Here is a 27,521-nt window from a genome sequence, read left to right on the forward strand (position 1 = left end):
CAAAATTAAAGGATTTGCTCTACACTTTTGTATGATTCTGGGATTTTTTTTATAACAAATTAAAGCTTTCATGACATCTGTGGGCAACTGTCCGAACCAGTCCACTCTATAAAGGCATGCGATAAGCTTTGTTATTCGTTATGACCATTCAACAATAAAATGTACAACTAGGTGCCGCTGATCATTCTTGACCGGCGCCGATCTAGATTTGGTTGGCAATATGCCCTTCTTCATTATTCTACCGGCGCCTATTTATTGGAATCAGGGCCGCTGATCATTCTTGACCGGCGCCGATTTAAATTTAGGTGGCGCCGGTTAAGACAAAGGCAGCGTCGATTTGTCTTGACCGGCGCCGATTTAAACAAGTAGTGCTGATTATTTTTACCGACGTCACGTAAAATCCAGGCAGCGGCAACTCATAATTGACTGGCCCCGATTATTCTTGACCGGCGCCGATTTTTAACCAGGTGGTGCTGATTATTCTTGACCAGCCCCGATTTAGATATAGGTGGCGCTGATTATCCTTAATCGGCGCCGGTTAAGAACTCAGGCAGCGCCGATTTTTCTTTACCGGCGCCGATTTATAACCAGATGGCGCCGATTATTCTTATCCAGCGTCGATTTAGATTTAGGTGGCGCTAATTATCCTTGATCGGCGCCGGTTAAGTCTCTGGCAGTGCCGATTGTTTTGACTAGCGCCGATTTATAACCAAATAGCGCTGATTATTCATGTCCGGCGCCGATTTAGATTAAGGTGGCGCTGATTATTCTTAATTGGCGCCAGTTATATGCAGGCAGGGCACTGCTACCGGCGAAGTTGTTGGGAAAAAGGTAGTTTAAAGAAAAGATAAGGAAGATGATATGATTGCGCTTTGCTGGGGATAGTCTTTCCTTTACTGTTGCTAATGTTATATTAGTGTATATTTTTTTTAAGCGGCGCCTTTTCTTTCTTTTACTTTATTTTTAAAGTGGCGCCTTTTCTTTCTTTTACTTTTCTTTTATTTTTTATTTAGGCGCCGCTCAAATATTAGGGGGGGGGGGCGCACCCTGCGCACCCCCCTGGATCCGCCGATAACTACCGTCGCAAATAAGCGTTCGCGTTCTCCAACGAAAGGTCGAAAAATGAGTTCGTGAAAGAAGGGTTCAGACATGTTCAATCCGTTCAAATAACAATAACGTATTGTTACAGCAATCCACTCCTTTACAGTCCTTGAACGGGTACAGCTGGCAACACCGGTTTAGAAAATTCCCTAGGTTGCTTTCAAATAACTGTGCGAGTATCTAGCATAAAAAACAGCTGTTACATTTGAAACGACATATCGATGTATATTTCTTTCAACCTACCCTAGCTAGATATCACGCCTGCAATATTTTAATAAATTGCTGTAATATTTTGACCATTTTCCGTAAACGAAAACGTCCCAAAAGCTACATAGAAGATAAACACGCATGACCTCTGCCTTTTACGACGAAAAGGAGAAAGAACTGAAGTATTACGACCAGTGACGAAGAGGAAAAGGGACAATCTTCTTGTCGTTTTGGCCGTATTACGATAATTATATAAAGATGGTGATGATGAAGAAATGTTGTTGTTTTGCGAATACGGTTAGCGGCTCGATAGCTAGCGGAGTGTTCTCTGCGGTAAGTTGATTAGTTTAAACATGTTAAATATGTTTATTTGTTTAGTATGATCTCTTAAGATATATTGATAAATACGCTTATGTATGATGATGTTTTGTATAATATATATATATACTTTTTCGTCTTGGGAATTCACAGTTTTTTACGATGAAATATTTTCAAAAATGATCCATGAAACATTTGAGAAATTGACTTTCATACCCCTCCCCCCAAAAGCTGAACAATTATTTGCTTATTCACTGAAGTTTAATGACGTTTATAATTCTTTTGTCAAAAAATATAGCATTTTTCCGATACGATACTCAATTAAACTTATTACAAAGACGGATAAATAAAATTATTTGTAGTAAAAATGATTTTATGAGAATGTCTGTCAAACCGGGATATTTGCTACCAAATAATCCTAGATCTTGATATCTCATGGGTCCATATATTGCCTCTCAGTTGAACATGAAAAGCACAGACACAACGCACTCACATCGATCGTGGTCAAACTGGATTCAGACCTTATCCTAAAGGACTAAAAGAAACCCATAAAACTATCGTATAAATTTGGTTGACACTTACCGAATACATAATGACCTTCATTTCTTGATGTTCGACTCGTATCAGGACATCTAATCCCTGGGCATCCATCGCTTTTTAAATCTTTTTGGAGGAAAAATTGAATAAACATAATTTTATATTATAAAATTTAAAAGAAAATATTATGTGGATATGAAATCATCAGCTTGGTCATTGCATATTCATGAACACATGCATAGAACTGTTTCACCGAATCAATGAAAACATTTAAATATAAATTCTTTATTAGTGTATTGTTTTTGTCTGATTTTTTTTAATACTTTTTTTCGGCTTAAAGATACAGTACCCCTTTAATAAATCAAATGCAATCATACAATGCTCATACAAAAACAACCAACTAACTAAAAATGATATTATTTTATTACAGCTGAAATTGAAAACAAAACGAATAAAGGCAACGCATCATTTCACATTTACAGTATACTACTGTATATGGTTTAATCGATAAAGTATTCTTATTGAATAGCCTAGTGGAACAGTTCTAAAGCTGTCTAATTTTTTTTGCACGCTTGTTTTGAATTATTGATTATGTTCGTTACACATAACAATATCTTGTACTTGATGACAATTCACTTAAATTTTCAGTTTCAGAATCATAGGCCTATAATGAAAATAATATTTCATGAAATAAGTACTGCAAGATCGGAAGATACCATTGAAAAGTGAAATGATTTTTCGTTTTGGAAAATTCAAGTCTGTTTGAATAAAAAAAAATTTACACAAGAAAATTCGGACTATCCTATTTTTTTTCATGGGGGATGTATTTAGAAATATTTGCTTTACATTATTTTGAGAATGAGTGTTGTGTAAACGAGTTTTGGCAAATGAGTCTATATGTTTCACATTCTTGGAGCTTCTATGCCTTTTAACCCTAATTCTCCCGGGGGGGGGGGGCATAACGCCCCCCTCGACAATTTTCGCGATATATCCGCGGGGGAAAATTTTTTTGACCTCGCCGCTCACTGACTTTTTACTCTGAGGTCTCGCGCAAATATTGAGATCAAATTTTTGACGCCCGGGTACGCGGTTACGACATTACTCAACATTATGTAAGAGCCAGTGTTGTAGTCAAGGCTCAAACCTCCAAGGCCAAGGCTTTAATACCCAAGGCCAAGGCTTCAATACCCAAGGCATGGAAACCCAAGGCCAAGGCCAAGGCCTGAAAACCTCAAGGCCAAGGCATTTCAATTGTACAATATATGGAACAAAAATTAGAGACAACAATGCTTAGGCGGCAGACATGACACACAGGACCAAATGTATAAAAGGTGTGAGCGAGCAAAATTTTTGACCCTTGTACATTTAAAACGAAAATAATTTCATGATAGATCATGTAGATTTAGACATAATATTAAAATAAATATATAGTTACCTTTGTGCATTTAATTATTTTTCTAGGCGATTCACATTGCAATAATTATTATTACCGAGGTGATCTGATCCTGGCGTGCCCATTCTCAACATATGTCTTTCTCCTCTTCCTGGGACAGGGGAGGCAGAATGATTTTTTTTGAGGGGGGGGAGGTCAAAGCCAAAAATGCACTTACAGTATAAGTCAAAATGAGAATTTTGGTGCAAACAGATATTTTCAAAATGAGATTATCAACTTTGTGAAGAAGTTGCGTGTTTTGTGGAAATTAAGTTCAGCAAAGCATTTTTAAGTGATTTCTAATTGATAAGACAGATATTTTGATTTAGGCTTTAATTTCCCGCTATAGAAAGCATAGCGAGCAAGTGGTTTTGAAAAAAAAAAATCAATTTTGAAGTTGTAAAACTCGATTTTGGGTCAATTATGGTGCTAATCTCTGTTAAAAGGTTATCCTTGTGAGATGTTGTAATAAGATGTAATAAGAAATGAAATTTAAAAATTTCGAGCTGTTTTTGTAATCATGAAAAAGGTGTGCATCTTACTAAACAAATTAACGTGAGCACAAAGCACGAGCTGAAATGTTTACTGACCAGAAAAGGAAGCTGTTCTGGACTGCACTTAGTGACTCATAAATAGGATACATAACTCACCAATCAAATAATGCGAGCGCAAAGCGCGAGCTCAAAAATTTGTAATATTCCCACCTAAAAACTAGACATTCTAAGCATTTCTTTGCGTAAATTAAATGCGAACCTTACTTAACAATAATTTATGCAAGCACAATCCAAAATTTTTTGATTTGGAAACCTAAAATTTTGCCCTGTATGCCATGCTTGGCCACTCAAAATTTTTGTCTCATCATGCGATTGATTTCATTGCCCATTTGAAAATGACAAAATTGAAGTTTGTGTTCAAGTTTACCGAATCTTTTCAGAATATCATTAAGACTTAAAACATTCTTGTTGGTCAAAGAAAATAATACAAGGAAACCTAATGGAATAGAAATCAACCTTGTTATTCTTTAGAGTAAGCTATTTTTAAAGTATGAAAATTGTTGTCAAAATTGCAGTCAGATCTGTCAGAATTATTCCTGTCATAAAATCACTATAATCAGTGGCGTACCGTGGGTCACGGCATTGGGGGGCACCAGCAAAAACTTGGAATCGCCTAGTGAGCGCGCGAAGCGCCCAGTTGCCAGGTATACTGACCTAATAGAGATATTTTATAAGGACAGTGCCAATAAACGGACATGTATCTCACCAGTCAAATAATGCGAGCGCGAAGCGCGAGCTTAAAATTTTTGAAATTTTTGTAAAAAATTTCTGAAATTTTTGTAAAAATTGACCCCAAACAGGAAGATTTTAAGGACTATATTTTAGGAATCTTTTATCTATTAAGATTATACACATCTCACCATAGTCATCTAATGGGAGTGCCAATAAGCGCTTGCTGATTTTGTTAGAATTACATCTAAACATGCACATAAAGCACTTGTAATCATGATTAACATACCCATCTCACTTATCAAATCTTGCGAGCGCGAAGCGCGAGCTGAAAATTTAAGAAATTCAGACCTGAAGAGGGGCATTTTAAGGCTTGTTTGTAGGAATTCAAGAAGACCTTACGTAGTTCACTAAGCAAATGATGCGAGCGCGAAGCGTGAGCTGAAAATTTTTGATATTCAGATCAAAAAACAGAAAAAGGGACATTTTAAGGACTCATTCTAGGAATTGATGGAGAGCAGACATCTTTCACCAATCCACTACTGCGAAGGCAAGCACGGACAGGAAATGCTTTATATTAAGACCTTAAAATGGGACAATCACTTAAAGTATTCATGAAAAAGAAGCATACTATTGTACATGTACAACAATAACTCGAAGTGCGAGGAAAAATATTTGGTAGTTTGGTGTATATTGACTTGAAAACGGGAGGTTTTAGTATAACAGGATTATATATCTTGGTAAACAGACAATGGGAGCACCAGCAACAATGAAGACATATGCCCTGAGCAAATTATGTTTCATTTATGTGAAAAAAATGTTTCTTATGCAATGCTACATAACATAATTATAACATTATAATGAACAATAATGTTTTCTTTCCCACTACGTTTCTCTTTCTTTCTCCCTCTTTTCCTCCTTTTTTTAGTCATCCGATTGGGGGGAGAGGCACGTGCCCCCATGCCCCGCCTGTAGTTACGCCACTGACTATAATCCTAATCATAACTATTATTGATATTGTCGTTATCATTATTAGTCATGATTACATCATATTACCAATAAATACTATTAATTTTCATCACTTCTCTTTGTTACATAATGATGTGATGATAATTGCAATTGATGGCACTGCTAAGTACACTTACTGCTTCTGCTGCTGCTACTGCTGACTGGTAGTATTTAGTGTCATTAGATATACATAACAATTGAAATATTTATAATTACTTATATAAAACAAATGAAAGTACAAAATACAAAATGCCTTGAAAAAGCCTTGAAAATGCCTTGAAAATGCCTTGAAATTTCAAGGCTCAAAATCCTCAAGGCCAAGGCCAAGGCCCTCTCAAGGCCAAGGCTTGAATGTTCAAGGCCAAGGCTTTGAAAAAATAGGCCTTAAGGCGCCTTAAGGCCAAGGCAGAGCATCAAGGCACTACAACACTGGTAAGAGCATGTCAGATCCCTAATTGCTCATAAACGTGATTTCATGTACAAATCCAATGCAAATTGTGTATTTAGCCAAAATTCATAAATGTATCATTATTTCTATATTTACTGACTAATCTTGACTAATTTTTCCTTGTTTATGATCAGAATTAAGTCAGGAACGATTTCCATCGAAAAAACAATAAAACAAAAAAAGTAAAAACAAGAAATACATAATAAAAAACAATAAAATACATAAGAAATCGGTCATGGTACAGAATTTTTTTCATTCACAATTGTTAGGAATTGTTGTTATTCTATAAAGAATATTTTCACCAAAAATAGTATTCTAGGAACTTTATTTAGTAAATCAGAGCAAGAAGTATGATTTCCTAAATACATTTGCATAATTAATTCATATAAAATAGAAATATATGAATTCAGTGAAATTTACCAATGCAACTGCGTAGATTACGTCATTCTCTACCATCATGCAAATTCTTGTTGTGATCGCGCAATCCGCGGCCGAGATCTTAAGGGGGGAGGGGCATAATGCCCCCCCCCCCGAATATGGCAAGAATAAAAATACCCCGGGAGAGGAATTATTTTACTTTTGAGTAATTAAAACAAAATCATATTGCTCTTTAAAAATGGTATGAACATTTGACTAACAGCTGAAAAATACCCATGTGGAAGTTTGGGATCATAATTCTATTCGGGAAGTGTTTTTAAAAACTAAAAATCTTAGGCAATCTTTGAAGAAAAATTTGCACTTATCGACCGTTGATTCATGAATATGTTTCCAATTTAAATCGATATTATATAGCGCCACCTTGTGACGTATGCAAGAAAGTAGGCGGAGCTTACAACGGCGGGATGTTCGCTTCGTCGCTACGTTCTGCATATATTCTTTATCTTGTCTTCTTATATTCTCGTCCTAAATAAGTCGACTTGACGAGATTGAGGATCTCGTCTTCTTATCTTCTCGTCCTGACGAAGTCGACTTGACGAGATTGATGATCTTGTCTTTTCATCTTCTCATTCTAAATAAGTCAACATGTCGAGATAATGGATCTTGTCATCTCGCCTTCTCATCCTACATAAGTCGACTTGACAAGATCTCGTTTTCTTGTCTTCTTTCCTCCTCTTCATGTCATCTTGACTCTTTTTCTCGTCTTCTCATCATTCTCGTCTTCTGGGGGCACGTCTAAGCTTCCGTACAATACATAACAATGCACTGTTGACTACTACTAGTATCTGTTGTTGTTTTCTTGTCTGTTTTACCCATGTTTATTTTGCTTTACTTTTCTCCCTTCAGAACTACAGCGCCATCCATCTTGTTTGGACCGGATTTCAGTGGTATCAGATTTCACAAACAAACGGTACTCAATATCCCTTTCGACAATGTTACTTTTGTTGAGAAGAGACCACAAAATAATAATGTAATATTTCCATTCATATTATTAGTGTCATAACATGACTAACGTAATGTTCCAAATCTGCTTTGGGGGCATTACCCACACCATAAAAACAGAACTCCTTAAAAGAAACTTCATCTTCTTCATTTTACTTTTGGCTGAGATTAGTAGTGCTTATATTTCTCCATTTTATCATGTTTGTATAACTTTTCAATATCCACCATTCCATTTTTCCGACTGAACTTCTTTTAGCATTTATCCTTGCTTTAATCTCTGATATATTACCAATTATGATTTTATTGTTCTTTCCTATTATGGTAAATACTGTATGTATATATATAATAATAATAATATAGGGTATTTATATTGCGCACATATCCACCTTGTTAGGTGCTCAAGGCGCTCCTATATTACCCGGCTAAGCTAGGCGTTCATAGCGCACACAGCTTTTTAAGGAATTACTTCCTACCGGTACCCATTTACCTCACCTGGGTTGAGTACAGCACATTGTGGATCAGTTTCTTGCTGAAGAAATACGCCATGGCTGGGATTCGAACCCACGACCCTCTGTTTCAAAGTCCGAAGACTAATCCACTGGGCCACAACGCTCCACGTTGAATATATATATTCAGTTTCCTGCTCGTCTTCTGTTTACACCATTTTATACTTTTCTAAATTCATGATTCATTTTTCTTTTTTCCCTTTACTTTAGGGATAATCTGAAAACGGTGTGTGTCTGAATGTATCTCACTCAGCCACACACAAATAAACGCCGTGTAAACACCGCGTTCAGAGTATCCCTCGCTTATACCGAGACGCGAAATCATTTCCCACCATGATTGCGTCTTCGGAATAAGAGTACGCATGTGCGTGGACATCTTTGCAAAATTAATTGTGGTCGTTATGAAACAGCAACCTCAAATTACCGGTATCCTTACACAGGCCTAAGGCTTAGATCTATAATTCTCATTGGTCTAGGGTAAATATACGTAAAGTTCGGAATTAACCAGTCCTAAGCTAACCATGGCATTTGCCGGCATTAGACAGGTCCAGATTTGAGGTAAAAGTTAATGCGCTATCCTTCGCTACCCTAGTCTTGCCTATTGCCTAGCATTTTGTCTTGTCATTAATGGTAATTTGATAAGAATTGGTTCTAGATATAGTGGTGCTCAAAAGTTGGTGAACCCCATCAGAATTATTTAATGTGTCCAAGTTCACCCATGTTTTAGATATTCAATTGTGAAGTCAGGTGATATATACAATAAAGTTTGTTTATCTGGAATAGCCGAACATTGTAGTGTTATTGTCTACATTCAACACTCAGCACAATGGTTGCATTTTGTGGTTGGGTCCAATAACTATTGAATACTGGCAATTTTAGGGTGCTGATCATTCGTGGCAATGTGAACGCTCACGACCACAATTAATTGTTCACGAGCATGCGTAATCTTATTCTGAAGACGCAAGTCATGAATATTCATCATGTAGACTTGAAGTCCAGTGGCCGTAACACAAAGATCAATCGTACACTTGATTTTCACGTTTGATTGTACATGGTAGTCAATGAAATCAATCATCATCTACGATCATTGCTAAGCTTTCTGTTTCGGGTCCCAGAAATGAGGTGAAAAAAAAAATTCGCTAGCGGTACATCCCCAGGGAATCTTTGGGTGGCTGTGAAATTGTTCTAGTCATTGAAATTGTGATTGTAACTTCCTGTATATAGCTTCTTATGAGAAGGAAATTAGTGATTAACTGGGAAGTTTGTTTAGTCTTTTCTCTTTTTCATTAACCTTACCTTTTCAATTTTTTAATTTGGATTCTGAAACCAATATGCGAGAGGCTATAGCCTCTCCGTGACTGAACCAATAAATCATTGGCATAATAGCTTCGTGAAGAATCCTGAAGATGGCCTGTGTTAAAACATTGTTCATTTGTACTGAGTGGAATTTGCGCAGTAAATATTGTACATTTTGATCAGTTTTGTTTGGAACCAATTTTGTATTGATTTCTTTTTTGTTTGTTTATTTGACTTCTCTTTATAGGAGCTGAATTTTCTCGTTACGGTGCCTATGCCGCTGACATCATTGACGTCATTGCTCTCATCTGCCTCGCTATCACATCTGTCCTTCTCATCTACGGAGTCGCAGAGGTAATGGTATAACACACCATTTTTATCAAAGGGAGGGGCTGGTGTAGAGGGAATTCAAAGCTGATCTATTCATAAACTATGAAACAAGATGTATAGGCCTTCTGGTGTACCTTAAGACATGAAATACAGGCAAAGCACTCTCGTGACAAAGACAAACAAAGAAGCCTTTGTCAAAAATTGGTGAATCAAAACAGTGATATCGTCCTGGACTATGGACAAACGAGACAATTTGCAAATTTTCATCAGCTCTGTAACTTTAGGACGAAACTGCTGTTCCGGCTCACCAATTTGGGACAAAGACCTCCCAGTTGTTCATTGTCATTTGACGGGCATTTTCAATACATTTACTGCGTTCTTGAATACCTTTTGCGTTGCGGAGTGATTTGACCTCGTGTCCAGCCCTTAGTACTGTCTATTTTCTAGTTTATCATACAAGAGGATTATCATAGGCACGCTCAGTGTTGCCGTATGACTGCATAGTCATTTCCCACCCACAATCATGACACTTCTCATTTTCATTCTTTGTTTTCCAAAGGACATGTGGATGTATCTCATCCCATATGTTGCGACCATCCCAGTCCTGCTCGTGCTCCAGATCATTACATGGATCGTCCGTATAAGCATCACGGTGAGTCCCCAGCCGTTCGATAGTAAGCAAACAAGCACCGTTAGTGAAGATGATGGGCAAACTATCATTTACGAAGCAAACTGGATGTAGCTATCTTTCTGAGGAAGGGAGTACATCCAGCTTGTAGAGAAAGTGATAGTTTGCCTGTCACCTGAAATCAAGTGGTGATTATATGCTTTATATTCTGCATTGAGAGCCACTATAAACATGATAAACGAAATACGTCTCTGTAAGCAGATAAGAAGATTTTTCTTAAATCAAGGTTTCCTTTGGAAAAAAATATCCATCGAGTCGGACGACATTATGCTTGCTTGAATGCTAACGCGTATGTAAACTCTGCACAAGCATCCGAGATCTTGCTCTAGCAAGATTCATTGTGACCTCACAAAGATACTTTAACGTCACAACAAAACAATTAAGGGGCAATGCACGTTTTTGCGCAAACTAATTCAAAACGCATTATGACCCAATGGGCTGAAAAAGAGAGAAAAAAAGGTCCACTGCGAGTGATAATTGATGGAGGAAAGTGGCAAATCAACCCTGTATCAAAGTCATGACTGACTTACTTCTGACCAATCATGTAGCAAGAATGCGGAATATAATTCAAAATATAACCCGTGAGCATCATGGCGAATTCAAAGAGTTTTGATACTCCAAAATATAACCCGTTAACGTCACGGTGAGACCCTATAGTCGTTCTATATTCGAAAATTTAACCCATTAGGGCCACGGTGAGTCCCTAACCCTTCGATACCCCCCGAGCTTCGATATCCCAAAATATAACCCGTGAGCCGTTCGATAATAAAGAAATACTAGTATAACACATTAGCGTAACAGTGAGGCGCAAAAATACACTTGCATGGTCCAAAATGTAACAGTTTTAACATTGATATTAAACAAATCAACATAAAAAGTGTTTTATTTCGCAACTTCAATTGGGAACATGAGAGTTATTCATCCGCGCGCAAAGCATGCCGGACAGGCGTAAGTAAAGATCACATGACTTTATTGATCAAAATAATTAATTAAAAATAGATCATGTTTGTATATCAAAAGAAAAGCGATAGAGATAATGCTATGTTCATTCTCTTTCATAATTAATTCGTTGGGGGAGGCTAGACTGATCTTTTTTTTCATTTTAATTATTATTACCCTTAATGCAGTTCTGGTTTTTCTGGCAATGAACTGTGTGTGTGTGTGTATTTGAGTTTTGTCAGACGTGTATCAATCAGATATGATTATTTACGTCTGGGACCGACCTTTAATGTCACCATCCGAAAGACGTGAACAGGGCTCGAACCTCTGCATCAATTTGTAACTTCCCCACAGCTTGGATTACAGGCGCCCGCCACAACGCCCACAACTGGCCGAAATTATGGTTAGTCTTATTTCAGGCCATTTAACTTTTGATTGAGCCGGGCAAGTACCTGATTATTAAAACATATCAAGTGTTAATAAACTGTTAATTGTGACTAATGCCAGTGAATTAAAGCAACATTTTTAATGATTTTTTGATGAGCTATGATATAACACGTGAGTGAATGGGGGTCTGTAATACTCATGTGAGCTCAATTTTGCTCTGGAAACAGTTTGTGGATTACGCCACCTACGGCTTTGTGTAAGTAGGAAGAATGAAATAAGACCGCGTTGTGGCGCGCGCTGTATTCAAGTCAAGCTATGTGTGGAAGTTACAAATTGGTTCGAGTCCTGACACTAAAGGTCGGTCAAGCCGTCTAAATAACAAACAAAAACAATTACACACTCATACATACTCTGACACACATATAGTTGCATACCATTCATTACATGTTGAGTTATTTGGGTATGGAATACACACAGTGTCCAAAGGGCAACATGAGTTTGGAAAGTAGACGTCTCGCAATACGGTAAGAGTCATTGTTATTATTCATTTAAAGGACAAGTCCAGCCCAACAAAAATTGATTTGAATAAAAAGAGAAGAATTTAACAAGCATAACACTGAAAATTTCAACAAAATCGGATGTAAAATAAGAAAGTTATGACATTTTAAACTTTCGCTTCATTTCACAAAACAGTTATGCACATCTCGGTCGGTATGCAAATGAGAGAACTGATGACATCACTCACTCACTATTTCCTATTTCTTTTGTATTTTATTATATGAAATATTTTTATTTTCTCGTCATTGTCATGTGAAATGAAGTTCCATTCCTCCCTGAACACGTGGAATTTCATTATTTTAACATTATGTGCTTCAGGAAGGTGGTCCTAATCATCAAATTCGTAAAAATTGAAATATTGTATAATTCAAACAATAAAAAACAAAAGAAATAGTGAGTGAGTGACATCATCGATTCTCTCATGTGGATGTAACTGGCTCGTTCGTATAACCATTTTGCTAAAAATCAGCGAAATTTTTGAAATGTCATAGCTTTTTTATTTTACATCCGATTTTGATGAAATTTTCAGCATTGTGCTTGTCTGATTTTTCTCTATTGATTCAAATCAACATTTTTCTGAGGTGGACTTGACCTCAAACTGGGTAAAGTAATATTCACATTGACAAGGAATAAAAGTGATACATTTTGTAAATAAGAATAATGGGTTCGAGAAAAGCATGATAACAATATTTGAAGCCCATGAAGAATCCCTTGAATATATAAAAGCATGGCTTGAAATTATTTTGAGAACACAAGGAATAATAACAATGAATTTAAGAAATAAAATTATGACTTTTGAAATAAATCTTGTTTCATAAAACAGGCCTTTTATGCAGATGCTATGATATTTGGTTTCATTGTCTGGATCTTCCTCCTACCAGTGCATGTAAGTTGCATAATACCCCCTTTCTATAAAGAAAATGCTCAGCTTTATGCATGAATAATATTTATTTGATTACTGGAAAGAACACAGTGTCCCACAGTGTTTTCACAGTGTGGCACACGATGTGAAATCACCTTCACACTGTTGAGTTAATTTTGAGTATGACAACAGGGTGAATCACAGATTCAAATAGTCGACCATGTGAACACGCTGTGAACAGTCACACTGCATGTCGAGGCCTTTGTCCACAGTGTTAAAATATCTTCACAGTGTTGAATTTAAGCATTTTAACAGTGTTAATATTCATGACATAGTCCACTATGTGAAGACCCTGTGATCACACCAGGTGACACTGTTCTTTCTAGCAGGGGCGAGCCTATTCTACACTTTCAAGTGAGCCCCCTACAGATATTCACAGATCTCTACCAAAAAATGTATTGTGTTTTGTCTATAGAATAAGATTAATCCATGATTCAACATTTCTTTATTTGAATTTCTGCTACACTATAAAAAAGTATTTTAATGTAATGATATGTCATTATTCAAACTGTTTAACATTAGATTTAATATTTTTACATTACCACTGAACATAATATCCTGAGTTCGTGGGGGGAACAGTTTAGAATTAAATTCGAACAACCACCGGGGGAAGGTGGGGGTTGGGGGAATTTTTCCCGAAGGTTCGTTGTTTAAAAAGTAAAATGAAACTTGTCGATTATTGGAATTCTAATTTATCGAATAATTACCCAGAAACACTTTACATATATTTTAAATTTCTGGTATGAGTAACCTTGTCGATGATGGTTTCAAATTTCAACGATTACTGTACTCGATTCAATTCACAGATTATCTGCATATTGTGTGTAGTCTCACTACTCCAGGAGTTTCGCACAGAGACCGGAAAGGAAGACATTGAACATGACATCATGTACTGAATAAATGAATGTAAATGTATGTAAAGACAAACCAGATAACGGTTCGGATCCATTCGAAGAAACCTATAGATCAAAACTGAAACTTTTGTATTTATCGTAACTTCATATATGTTTGTGCATGAACATTACATATATATATATATACATATATATATATATATATATATATATATATATATATATATATATATATATATATATATATATATATATATATATATATATATATAATATATATATATATATATAGTGTTCATGCAGAAACATATATATATATGTACATCATAATTATGCATAATCATTACGTAGGCAGGCTGTAATGGAATCACCATCCATCAATTCAAAATTATACCATGAAATGTGTTGACGAACCGTTACTTATATAAAATCGGAAATTTCGATCAAAACATATTTGATTTTGTATCAGAACTAAACATTCATTTGATTCATCTATTTCTTGAATGCCAATTTACCTCAAACTTTTGGAACGATATGCGTACTTGATTGACTTAAAAAATACCCAACCAAGTTATCCAGTTTGAAAATTTGCTGTGGAACTTTGAAAAGAGAACAAAACATTTTTATTTGTGAATACCATAATATTATACGTCAAAATATATTTCATTTTCTCACTTAAATATATCAAATTAATCTCTCTTTTCAAATTGTTTGTAGGCACTTGAATGCAGTAATAACAAGCAGAACACTATATTATCTTTCAAATCTTATCGATCCAATTGGAATATTGGGTATTACCAAGGAGGTTTAAATGAGATGGAGTAACAGCAAACAAAATCCCTTTGAACAAGCTTCGAAGCCGCCAGCAGAAAGTATATCAGGCATGCACTTTGCTCAACATCTCTTGCAATTGTGTAGACAAAATGGTTCCCGTGTGACTCCGCAGCTATAGGTCATTTATATAAGGGAAATATGCTATTGTCATGATAATTACTTTTTCGCCGTATCTGGTCTGGTTATATGTGTAGTACATAATTTGGAGGCATGCGAAAATAAACTTTGCAATATGTCCTGAAATATGACTCAAATTTCCTCGATTGGGCATCTGCGGGCACTCATCTGGCATATACAATAATGAATAGCAATATTCCATCGACTACATTTGAAATTTTTATTTGCCGCAAACGATCGGAAAAGTTAAAATCTGGCTTCAGTAAAGGTCAAATTCTTGCTTTTTCCACTAATTAAAGGTAAATTGATATAATCTGGGCAAATATCTCGGCGAAATAGTGCTTGGTTACTAATGTCTTGTCATGCGTACAAATTTCTGTTCGTTTATTAGTATAAAAGATGGAAAATTGATCCTAATGGATATTTGTAAAATTTCACTTCGGATTTCTTTACTGAAACTGGCGGCTTCGAAGGCGGACATCAAAAAGGTCTTAACTGCCGTTCTTTCTTTTGTGCTTCTTTAGAAATGAACAGCTGCTTGAATAAATTTGGTGCCTGTTGGAACTCCAGTCATAGAAACTTCTTGGTATTACTATTATTACTCTTACTATACAACCATGCAACTATTAACTTAACGAGCTTGGCTGTAGGGTCAGTGGAATAGACGTAGATTCCTGCGCCTTGGTTAACATGGTTAAAACTATACATGTATTGGACAAATCTCGAATACATGACTTGTATGGTTGCATAGTTGTCATATAAATGGCCTATTTGGTCCCTCACATAATGATTCGTTCATTAAAACCAAGACATGTTCTGAGTTTGAGATAATTTGTGCTGTAAATATTTCAACCCCGGTTACGGTTTGTACATATGTTAGGAATTACATCCCAGTCAGTTAGATGTCATATTTTATACAAGTTTTGGAAATATCAGTCTTTAATCAATTCAATTAAAAAATGCTTCAAACGTGTTTGTGTGCGGGGGGGGGGGAGTGTCCCCTGCCCCCAGGATCGCCGCCCCTGCGGAATACGTACAGTCAAAGAGCTTAAATTTGCCTCATTTTGCATCCTAAAAACGCAGAATTTCTTGTGTGGTGACTATGCTCCCGCGATGAATCTATGAATTTGGCAATGACATGAATATCGGTCTGCTTCTTAACTGGTGTTTTTTCAATACCTCTCTGGTGTGGACCTGGCCGGTGTTAAATTCACACCGGATTTTTTGCAGTGTGGAGGGTGATTGTAACACCTCAGTGTGTGACACTCTAGTGAAACCAAATTGTTTCAGTTTTATAACACCCATTTTTTTCTTATTTTAATAACATTGACGAGTGGATACCTTGCGCGACCCCCCAAAACACGTAAAAAGGATGTCCTTTTCAAGATAGGGCACGTTACGTACGTAACGTGATAAGGGTGTTAAAAACACAAAAATAAGAACAAAACGGTATCTATTTTGCTTGGCAAGCTACGCGTTTAGGGTCAAATTTGTGGGGATGATAAAACAAAATTAAAATGTTTTATAAAGGATGTCCTTTTTGCTCAATTGCGCGAGGTACTGGGGCCGTACTAAAACCAAATGATGTGCAAAGGTAAAACCGACGGACCCGTGACATAACAATAAAATATCGCTGTACTTGTTTAGGGTTCATTTCAGGGAATACTTGCCAAGCGTATTGTTTTGTTTCCAATACTTGTTAAGGGTAGGGTTTAACACGCCAATACCATGAATACTTGTTCAGGTTTCATTTTCAGAATATGGAAAATACGTGTTTAGGGTGCTTTTCGAGACCCCATGGTCGCGCATGGTATCTACTCGTCAATGGAAGTGCCCCCCCGGGCATGGAAAACACCTTAAAAATGAATTTTACTTGTTAAGCCCGCTGATAATCTTCACAATGTGGACCTCATTAAAATCTTTGCATTATGCGTACATATATATTCTCAATATTGAAAAAATAACACGATAAGTCTTCTATAGTGGTAACGTATTTTGAATAATTCAATACGTAATATTTCATTTTATTATGCTCATGATAATGCCGTCTTATATTTCGCCTTATTTTGTGATTTCATTGTTTACATTTGAAGCGAGATGAATCCTTTATCGATCAATATTTCTTAATTTTAAATGAAAGAAATTGATATACATAAAACGTGTTCAATTCTGTGTTGATTTTATTTAAGCTAACAAGCCCCCCCTTCCATCATACACAGGTCACATTTCTTACACCCCTCCCCAAAACGCGTAATGGTAATGTTAGTGGTGGGGGGGGGGGTCCTATCACGGCAATACCATGTTTACTGTATATACATTCCACATCATGACTAATATAGAAATGTCGACAGCTTTTCCTGCGTTCTGTGAACCAATATCCGCAAACACGTAACTCTAAATAATATCATTTGTTATCAGATATCGCGGATCCTCTATCAATTGCTTCCATTTTCTACGATTTTCTTGAAATAATTGATTATACATGTAAGGGCATGATGGCCATAATGAAGCGTTGCTGTTGTTTTCCTGACACTAGAAATGGGTCAATAGCCGTCGCGGCCTATTCATTGGTAAGTGCACACAATCATATAGAATAAAAATTCAAATCATATTGTGTTTATATATTGCAGTTATATTTATGAATGGATCGTAAACAATATTCGTTACGGCCTATTTGCAAATCATTCATCCGATGACCATGAGCGTAATACAGACACACTGATATTTCCTGAATCTGATTGTCGTTGTTTAAGCTTCGGTGCCTCTGTTTTAATAGCAAAATTATTATTTTTCTCTACAACATACATACACGGATATATAATTTTTTTGCTAACCATTCCTTGAGTAGGTTTAAAAGTGAATCGACCAAGTTTATTTTTAAAAATATCCTACGCAGAAAAGGTTGTTAAAAATAATAAAACGCCGTTTGTTATAATTTTGAACCTTAAAGTAGTTTTAAAAAAATGTAACAAGTGTTTTAAAAAGTTAAAGAACAAAGTTTAGTATTTTAATTGTAAATTTTTAATAGATTAAGCATGGATGTTTGAGTCTGTTAAACGACAACTGTAAGGACCATGTACAGCGATGATTAAGAGTTCAAACAGTGTTTCTTTTCACTGTGCAGTTTATTTTGTATGCAATTTCTTGAACCAGGTTCGTATATTTGAACCAATTTGTAGGTTGGATAAAAAAATCCGAGAGATATGTTATCAGAGAGTGTAGACGACAATACACATTGAAAACTGTAATGCTTTTCATCTTGTTCCGGTGTTGAATGTACAGTGTTTAGGCCTACATACGTATGAATGCGGTATTACAACAACACCTTTCAGTATGGGTGTTACTTTGACACTCCTTGGTGTCATGTTATATATCCAGGGTGTGATTAACACCTGAGGATGTGGTCCTATAGTGACTCCAATTTGTGCCAGTTTTAACACCTCAGTTTTTACCGGATGATTCTGTCTGAATGAACTATACTATTTTTTAGAATCCAACAAGTATGTTTTTTTTTAAGTTTGCACACAAATCAGTAAAAAAAAAATGACCAGTTAATAGGGTCAGCTGGGTACAGTTGCTATTCTAGTCATATGAATATTTTCCAGTCGTATTTTATTAGAATAAATTTATTACTGACTCGAAAATGTGACTAGACATATTAGTTGCACCCAGCTGACTACTGGGCTAGTCAATTTGACTGATGAGTGTGAACATTTGTGTATAATTACAGTGCAACTTTACTATCAATTTCCGTGCCTTATCGTGTGTGTATTCATATAATATAAGATTTCGTTTTATTTAAGCTTGGCTAAATAATATATACGTTTTTTGTTGTATAACATAATGCTGGTAGATTATTATTTTAGCTCAGTATAGACCATGTCACAGGCGGTGATGGATAGGAAACTTTACAGTATGCACGCAATGTCTATCACAGCTGGAAGAAAGAGCATAATTACATAATATATTGGAAAAGGAACGAATCATGTAATAGTTGTGTATTTTTTTTCTTCCAATCGGTGCATTGGGAGCATTTATGCCAGCTAGGGGCCGTGATATAGAGTGCGAGTCAGAAAAATATGTTACACTTTTTAATTTAAGTATTTTTGAAGAAAATGTGAGATTCAGAGAACATTTGTTTTAGTGTTGTTGTTATGGTTGAGTGCACAACAGCCATTGTTTGAACAAGTGTTAAACCCATTTGTGTCAATTCAGGTGATTACCTAGAAACAGAGACAAAAACATTCACACAAACAATGAGCCGTAAGTTCATGCGTACACTGTATGTTTATTAATCAAGAAAAATAAACAAGAGTAGGAGTAAACCAATAAATTATCTTCACTAAAAAGTTCCTTTTCATCGTCATTTTGGCCACAACTTGGACAAAGCTTCCCACCTTCAATCTTCCACATGTTGCTTTGATGATGCTCTGTTGCAAGTCATCCACATCTGCAGGTGGGGTGCTGTACACTTTTGACTTCAGGTACCGTGCCCCCAGTGAAGACTCGCAGACACTTCGCAGGGCCATGGCAGCAATGCTCCATCGAGCTCAGAAGTGTATCGAGCGAGAGAAATGGACAACATGTGGAAGATTGAAGGCAAAAAGCTTTGCCCAAGTTGTTGCCAAAATGGCAATGAAAATGAACTTTCAGTTAATATAATTTAGTGATTTACTGGTTCTCTTGTTTATTTTGCTTGAATAATAAATATATGCATAAAATTTATGCTCATTATTTGTGTAAATGCTTTTGTCTTTGTTTCAGCAGGGTAATCACCTGACTTCATAGTTGGCGCAAGTGGGTTTTGACACTTTTTCAAACAATGGCTATTGTGCACTCAACCATGGCATCAATACAAACAAATTTTACCAAGTAACAAAGGACTATTTACTCTATCCATACATGCTAAACATTTTCTCTGAATCTCACATTTTCTTCAAAAATACTTAATTTAAAAAAGTGTACCTTGTTTTTCTGACTCGCACTGTAGTAAGGTATAGCTGCCCTGTATGAATGTTGAACTTGGCCTAGTGACAAAAACAATAGAACAAAAGATGGGGGGGGGGGGGGGTAGGAAACATAGTTTCAAAAGAGATATACGAGTCGTGTAAATATATCATACTATTGAGAAAATACCTTTCCGCCGCGTCCCTGCAGTCATATGCAAAATTTTTAGTAGAATTAGAGAATTCAAATAATTATTCAATAGCATTAACAAAATCACATCTTTATTTATTATAGTGCAACGTTTTCTAAATTTATTCATCCTTTGACTAATTATTGCTCATTATATTACATGTATACTGAACACGTTTCATTCATAACTAAAGTATAAACGAACTAGCAGCCTTATAGTAGCCCCACATGAAGCCCTCAACTACTCACACCTGGTCACATAGTACAATATTCTAAGATATGTAGTCTTGTAATATAGGCCCACTTGTACGATAACACACTTATTCACTATAATCGGTACATTACTTTCCTGTAAAAACAAAACAAAACAAAAAACAAGTTACTTTCTCTGTATAAATGAAATCATAGGCTAATTCTTTCTCTATATAGTACTGATGGTTATCTCGAAATGTATATTTTTTTTTAAGACTTGCTGTTCATAACACACAGTCACTGACAGACTACACAAAAGTGTTGGCCAAATTGCTCCCATTAATAGTTGCAGCAAGCAATCATTTCATTAGAAAGTCTTTAAACTCAAGGTTAATTGTCACAATATTATCATACATGTAAATCTAGATCTGGTACATTGCAATTAACTGATCTTTGTGAAATCATGAAATATTAGCTGAAAACCGATAATTCTGATGATCACCGACACAAAAAGAAATATGTGGGACATTGCATTAATGTTACTTGGAAAATACCCAACATTTTATGGAATTCCGTGCTTACATTGGTCATTTCTCAGCAATTACACATTTTTTTCAAGGAGTCATTTGGCACATTTTTTTAATACACATCCAAATATTTGTATGGTGATGTTATCGGATTCTGTTCGAACTCATTTTGATGTCACTACCACAACTAGCATTTATCTTTATTGGCTTTTGCATTATACCATTAAATGAGAACTTCACCCTGACAAAATATTTATTGTAAAGATAAAAAAAAAACAATAAAAAGTATTGATGAATGTTTGAGGAAAATCCATCGAATATTTGAAAAAGGCATTAGAATGTTTCTATTTATGACGCCTATGCGAGCAGCTTGCCATGTATCTATCGTGAATTAAAAATGTCAATGAAATCTCATTTAATGATAATGGGTTTTATCGTATCTGAAGTATATCAACAAACAAAAAAATCACACCCACTCATGAAAGAAGAAAAGTTTTAGTCATCTCGAACCATACAAATTGGAGTTTATGCACTTTACATTACACAAAGGCTGCTGCTCGCATATGACGTCACAAATCAAAATCTTGAAATTCAAATAATTTTCCTAATCTTTTCTGGATTTTTCTCAAACCCTCACAAATATTTATTTTTATTTTTTTCTGGCATTTTTACAACAAACTTTTCGTCAAGGTGAACTTCCCCTTGAAAAGTTTATTATTGTAAGACTGTAGTTGGTAAAAGGGAATGAGTGAATTTCCATTAATTTGTTCACTCCCCTTGCAAGCACTCAATATGGAGTGAATTTAGAGTGAGCATATTCATTCATTCATTCATTGCATAGTATGTTACTGTGAATGTATAAAGAGACAAACCATGCTTTCGAAAAAAAAGATTTTTCTTTTCATTTCAATTCATTTTATCATGTTTATTGACCACTGAAACACTAGGGTATCAACAACAACAACAAAATGAATAGAAAATACCAAATAGTCTTCGATCAATATGTATAATATGTAAGTTACAGAATAACAGTAATAGCAAACCTACTTTTCGATAGATGGCGTAATTTGAAATACAATGCAATACTTTTATTCTATAAGATTATGGTACATTATTTGTGTTTAAGAAAATATCACAGAACCTATGCCCAAAACGATGCTATCTTTCTCGGTTATTCTACTTAGTTAAAGACTGACAGCGTAATATACAAAACATATGTGCTTGTGACTACACAGATTTTTATTTCAGCTAATAAAATAAAATGATGCATTATTAATACATGAAGCCAATCTACTTTTTTCAATACATCTTCACAGATTATTGCTAAAGCTTTTGCTAAGAAGTAAGAACAGGCTTCCTACAATCTTATTACAATGTAGAGAAGATGATCCGAGTATCAAGGTTGAGAAAAATGAATTCTGTGAGTTCCTTCCCATAATACACAGCGAGGCGCTAGCTTTTTGGAAGAAAAGGGAAAAGTTGATATTTCAAATCGTGAGTTTCTGTTTACACCACATCATTTGCTTTTCCACGGCCGTCTCGAAGCTCCTGATATTGCGAAATAACGCAAAGGAGACAAGTTATCTGAAAGAGTAGATGAAAGTTATCATCATTTTAAAGTGAAAAACACATGTAGGCCTATACAAATTTGTACAATTTAATATTGATGGTACTGCACAAAGTTGGTAATGACACCCCCCTTCCATCAAATTTATTTAACATAATGTTTTTTGACAATCGCGTAATCTTGAATTGAGAATAAATCAAATGAATCAGTAAAATTCCTAAACAATGCTTAATGGCGGCATGCCAAATCATTATTATCCACCATTATCGTCAACATTAATACCATAGTTGAATTACATTCTAAATAGCGCAGGTTGCTTTTTTAAACCTCTTTTACTCCATAATTCTATTTTTTGGGGATTATTTTATACTTAGAAACTAATCACCATTCCCCTAATTGCGTGACAAGTAACAAAAGGCTAATTAAAATAATGGAGATTTCCGGCAAATGCAACACCTTTTTCACAAAAAGACATCTTTTACCGTTTTTCATTAACTCCAGACCAGTGCCGGACTTTGTCGTAAAACTTTTACCGTTTTCATTAAGTGGTGATATTTTGGTCCGTAACAGGCCCGCACTAAAATAGCCTACACCACACGCGTTTAGTAACTGTAGCACAGCTGCGATACATTTACACTATTTTACGATGGCGCTGATAAAAGCAGCAGCAAAATAGCCCGGGGATGGCGGGGGCTAATTTAGCCGGTGCCATTCATAAACTCAAAGTTTCACGACTTAGCCCAGGCCTGGTCTGGATCAGAGAGCTACTTGCGCTTCAGTCACAACTCAGAGCGGCGACCGACCGATTGGTAGTCTGCTCGGGCGCCGCTGGAATATAGGCATCATCCAATGATTTTTGCCGATGTTTGGAGAAGTCGATCGGGCTTCTGGTGAGGGGGGGGGGGGGACACTTCCATTGACGAGAGGATACCATACGCGATCGACCATGGGATCTCGAAAATCACCCTAAGACACGTATTTTCCTTTTTATGAAAATGCACCTCTTAACAAGTATTAGCGTGTGAAACCCTACCCTTAACAAGTATTGGAAACAAAACGATACTCTTGGCAAGTTCCTTGAATAACCCCCTAAACAAGAACATCGATATTTTTATTGTTATGTCACGGACGTCGGTCGTTGGTTTTACCTTCATCTGCATCACTGGATTTAGTATATACAGCCCTACCTCCCACATCTCGCGCAAATCGTACTTTAAACACGTAGTGTTGACTCTTGGAGCAAAAGTACATCCTTTATACAACATCAAAATCTTAATTTTTTACACCCTCGCAAATTTGACCCTAATCACGTAGCTCTCCTTGCGAAAATAAATAGGGGAAGGCGGGGTAAGTTGTGACACTTTTTGCATTTTGCATGTTAGAATTGATATGACTAGTACTATTGTAGAAATAAGTGCCTTGCCTTTCAATTTGATTCTTGGGAAATGTTTTTCACCTACATATAACTTTCTACCCCCACACTGAAAGTCATCGTGACCCTTGAAAACCCGATGTCAAATGGCTCAACTTGCCCCATGTATGGGGTACGTTTTGCCACCGTCTGGGGTAAGTTGAGCCACAAAAACTACGTACAAAATGTATGGGGGGAGAACCAGCATGTAAATGTTTTGTTTACAGTCTTTTCACTTGCTAATTCTCTATAAATACTAACGTCCTTTAAAAGGAAAAGAGCAGTCATGTAAATTTGCTCCTTTCAGCCTGCATTTCAATCGATTTTTATGGGTTTTTTTTGTAAGATATATTACCATAAGAATTACCATGGCTCAACTTGCCCCATGCTGTTTGGCTCAACTTACCCCAGTCCGAACTTAGTGCGATAATTTTGTATCCACACATTTATCATGCATCCATCATAATTATAAAAGACTATAACAAGAATGAAGATCCATACCTTGACTAACAATGTTGTTATCATGTCTTTACTATATTTAAAGACGTGTGTGTGTATAAAGCACTTACTACACACTCTTTTTCACTTTTTCGGCTGAAATTCATACTTTTCCCTCTAAAAAAACTACTTTTTGTTCCAAAGTGGAAAACAATGTGGTGAGGTTATAGTGTTATGCTATTGGTCATCAATACATGACACCACCACAATGTCTGACTCATTCATTATTGGCCTGGGGCTGGTGGCTCAACTTGCCCCAATTGTTAACTTACCCCGCCTTCCCCTACCATTTTTTCGATTTCGATTTCGATTTGACACCCTTATCACGTTATGTAGGTAACGTGCCCTATCTTAAAATAGACATCATTTTTACGTGTGTGTTTGGTCGCGCATGGTATCCTCTCGTTAATGTAAGCCCCCCCCCACCGGGATCAGGCTGTAAGACTTATCGGTGGCGGAGCAGTGCCCTGTCAATTACCCATCGGTCGCCGGTCGACTCAAGGCCAAATCTAGGGATTTTTTTCTGTTGGTGTCCGAGCAGTGATCGACTGACGTCCTACGACTCTCGGGCGGTCTCCCACCGACCACCGGCCTATTTTTAAGTAATCGCCTGTCGTCTGCCCGGTGATCAGAGCCACTCCCGGGCTATTTTGATGTTGCTTTTACCAGCACTAATCCGGGGGGGGGGGGGAGCTACTTCCATTGACGAGTGGATTCCATGCGCGACCATGGGGTCTCGAAAAGCACCCTAAACGCGTATTTTCCATATTCTGAAAATGCACCCCTTAACAAGTATTGGCGTCTCAAACCCTACCCTTAACAAGTATTGAAAACAAAACGATACTCTTGGCAAGTATTAACCGAAATGAACCCCTAAAAAAGCACAGCGATTGTCACGTACGGGTACGTCGGTCGTCGGTTTTACTTTTACACACCATTTGGTTTCGTACGGCCCCACCTTCCACAACTCGCGCAAATCGGACTTTAAATTTAACACGTAGTGTTGGGGCAAAAAGGACGTCATTTATCAAATAGTTTAATTTTGTTTTGTCACCCCCGCAAATTTGACCCTAAACACGTAGCTTTCCTAGCGAAATAGACACCCCCTTTTTCATTGTTTTGGTGTTTTTGATACCCTTATCACGTTACGTACTTAACGTGCCCTATCGTGAAAAGACATCCTTTTTACGTGTATTTTGGTCGCGCATGGTATCCACTCGTCAATGTAAGTGCCCCCTATTACACCCACAAATGTAATAATCGCCCACAAATGTAATAACGCCCACAAATGTAATAACGCCCACAAATGTAATAACACTTTACCCACAAATGTAATAACGCCTACAAATGTAATAACACTTTACCCACAAATGTAATAATGCACTTTACCCACAAATGTAATAATGACTTTACCTACAAATGTAATAAATTTGAAGTGAATTTTTGGCGAATTCGTTCTAAACTAATATCCTATATTAATGCGTTCATATAGCACAAAAGTTCAAAGTCTTTTTTCCAGACCTGGTTAATTCAAAAATTATAATGCAAGTCCAAAGTCTTTTTTTCAGACCCGGTCGTTTCAAAAGTTATAATATACGTCGGTGAGGGGTAAAGACAACACTCTAAGCCCAAGCATTTTAAGTGGGTTTAATTTTGAAGATTGGTCTCAGCTGTCATTTTTTTCGAATATTTCTTTATCTTTTAAATAACCGGGTCCAGACGAAAGACTAAGCATAATACTCGTGTTATTCCACAAGAATAAGAATATGAGTCTTTTGTTTTTAGGATTGTTTAAATCAATTTTAAATCACCGGGTCTGTAATAAAGACAACGCTCTAAACATGTGCATTTCTACATGCATGGTCTTAATTTGGAGGATTGTTGGTTCTGAGATTCGTTGTTGGGGGTTGAGTTTTATCGATTTTTTTATTCCTGAAATAATTGTTTCTGGAGGAAAGTCGATCTTCGACAATCGGTCTTCATGTTGTTCCACAGTAATTAGATTAATGGGTATTCGTTTTACAATATTTGTAAAAACTATTTTATTTTTCAAATAGTAACCAAGTCTGGAGAAAGGATGTCTGCTTTACCCACGCATTATTACAATGTTTTGTAGGGGTAGTAGTATTATTTATTAAAAGACATATTTTTACTGGGTGAAACTTTGGAAATTTGGTCTTAGATTCGAAGTTTTTCAGTTACTTTTTTTTTAATAGCCGGGTCTAAAGGAAAGAGTACGTTTTAAAACTCGTGTTATTCCACGAGAATAAGAATATAAGGTCTTATGTTAGAAGATTTTTTTTCGTAACTGTTTTAGGTCTGGAATAAAGACAACACTCTAAACCTCTTTTAAAACAGGTTCTTAGGTTGAAGGTTTGTTTGGTCTTAGACTTTGATTTTTTCTTACTATTAGCGTTTTTTTTTTGAAGAAAAAAAAATGGTCGGGCTGAAAGACTACGCTATATCCAGCATTAATAAGATTATGGGGTCTTTATACTGTTTTTAAACTGTTATTCATAATGTTTAAATAACAGGTAACCGGGTCTGGAGAAAAGACTACGCTTGATTCTCAATTTACTCTTAGTGCATATATTCACAATATACACCGTATAAGGTGAAACAACAACAAAGACATTAATTACACCAGTTTTAATTAACTGGGTCTGGAAAAAAGACTAAGCTCGATTCCAATTTTTTTCCACAGGAATATCATTATCGTATCTTAGTTTGGACTTATATTATACATTTTGAAATAACTGGGTCAGGAAAAAGACTGGACTTATTAAAATTCTTGAAACAACCGTGTCTGGAAAAAAAGACTTTGGACTTATATCACAATTTTTTAAACAACTGGGTCTGGAAAAAAAGACTTTGGACTCTTATTATATTTTTTAAACAACCGGGTCTGGAAAAAAGACTTCGGATTTATATTATAATTTTTGAAACAACCGGGTCTGGAAGAAAGACTTTGGACTTGTACTTTGATGTTTTATTAACCCGGTCTGAAAAAAAGACTTTGCACTTTTGTGCTATATGAACGCATTACTATAGGACTTTAGGTTAGAACGGATTTCGCCGAAAATCCCTTCAAATTTATTACATTTG

At 36.1% G+C, this 27,521-nt stretch overlaps 2 protein-coding genes across 3 annotated transcripts in view; one reads left to right on the forward strand and one right to left on the reverse strand.

Moving 5' to 3' along the window:
* The first annotated feature begins 1,266 nt into the window (after window positions 1-1,266).
* On the forward strand, window positions 1,267-14,311 carry LOC121406441. Its single transcript, XM_041597463.1, has 6 exons — window positions 1,267-1,641; window positions 7,559-7,622; window positions 9,704-9,810; window positions 10,346-10,438; window positions 13,182-13,244; window positions 14,087-14,311. Exons 1-6 carry the CDS (start codon window positions 1,567-1,569, stop codon window positions 14,174-14,176), a joined length of 492 nt encoding a protein of 163 aa, XP_041453397.1. The 5' UTR covers window positions 1,267-1,566; the 3' UTR covers window positions 14,177-14,311.
* A 7,294-nt stretch (window positions 14,312-21,605) lies between these two features.
* Window positions 21,606-27,521, reverse strand: part of LOC121414825 — a 39,105-nt gene continuing 33,189 nt past the window's right edge. For both annotated transcript variants that reach the window (XM_041607891.1, XM_041607885.1), the window contains exon 8: window positions 21,606-22,524. In XM_041607891.1, coding sequence (XP_041463825.1) covers window positions 22,447-22,524 — 78 coding nt within the window. In that variant the 3' untranslated portion in view covers window positions 21,606-22,446. The remainder of the gene's footprint in view (window positions 22,525-27,521) is intronic.

The sequence above is a fragment of the Lytechinus variegatus genome, chromosome 1 (assembly GCF_018143015.1).
Source record: "Lytechinus variegatus isolate NC3 chromosome 1, Lvar_3.0, whole genome shotgun sequence".
Taxonomy (NCBI): Eukaryota; Metazoa; Echinodermata; class Echinoidea; order Temnopleuroida; family Toxopneustidae; genus Lytechinus; species Lytechinus variegatus.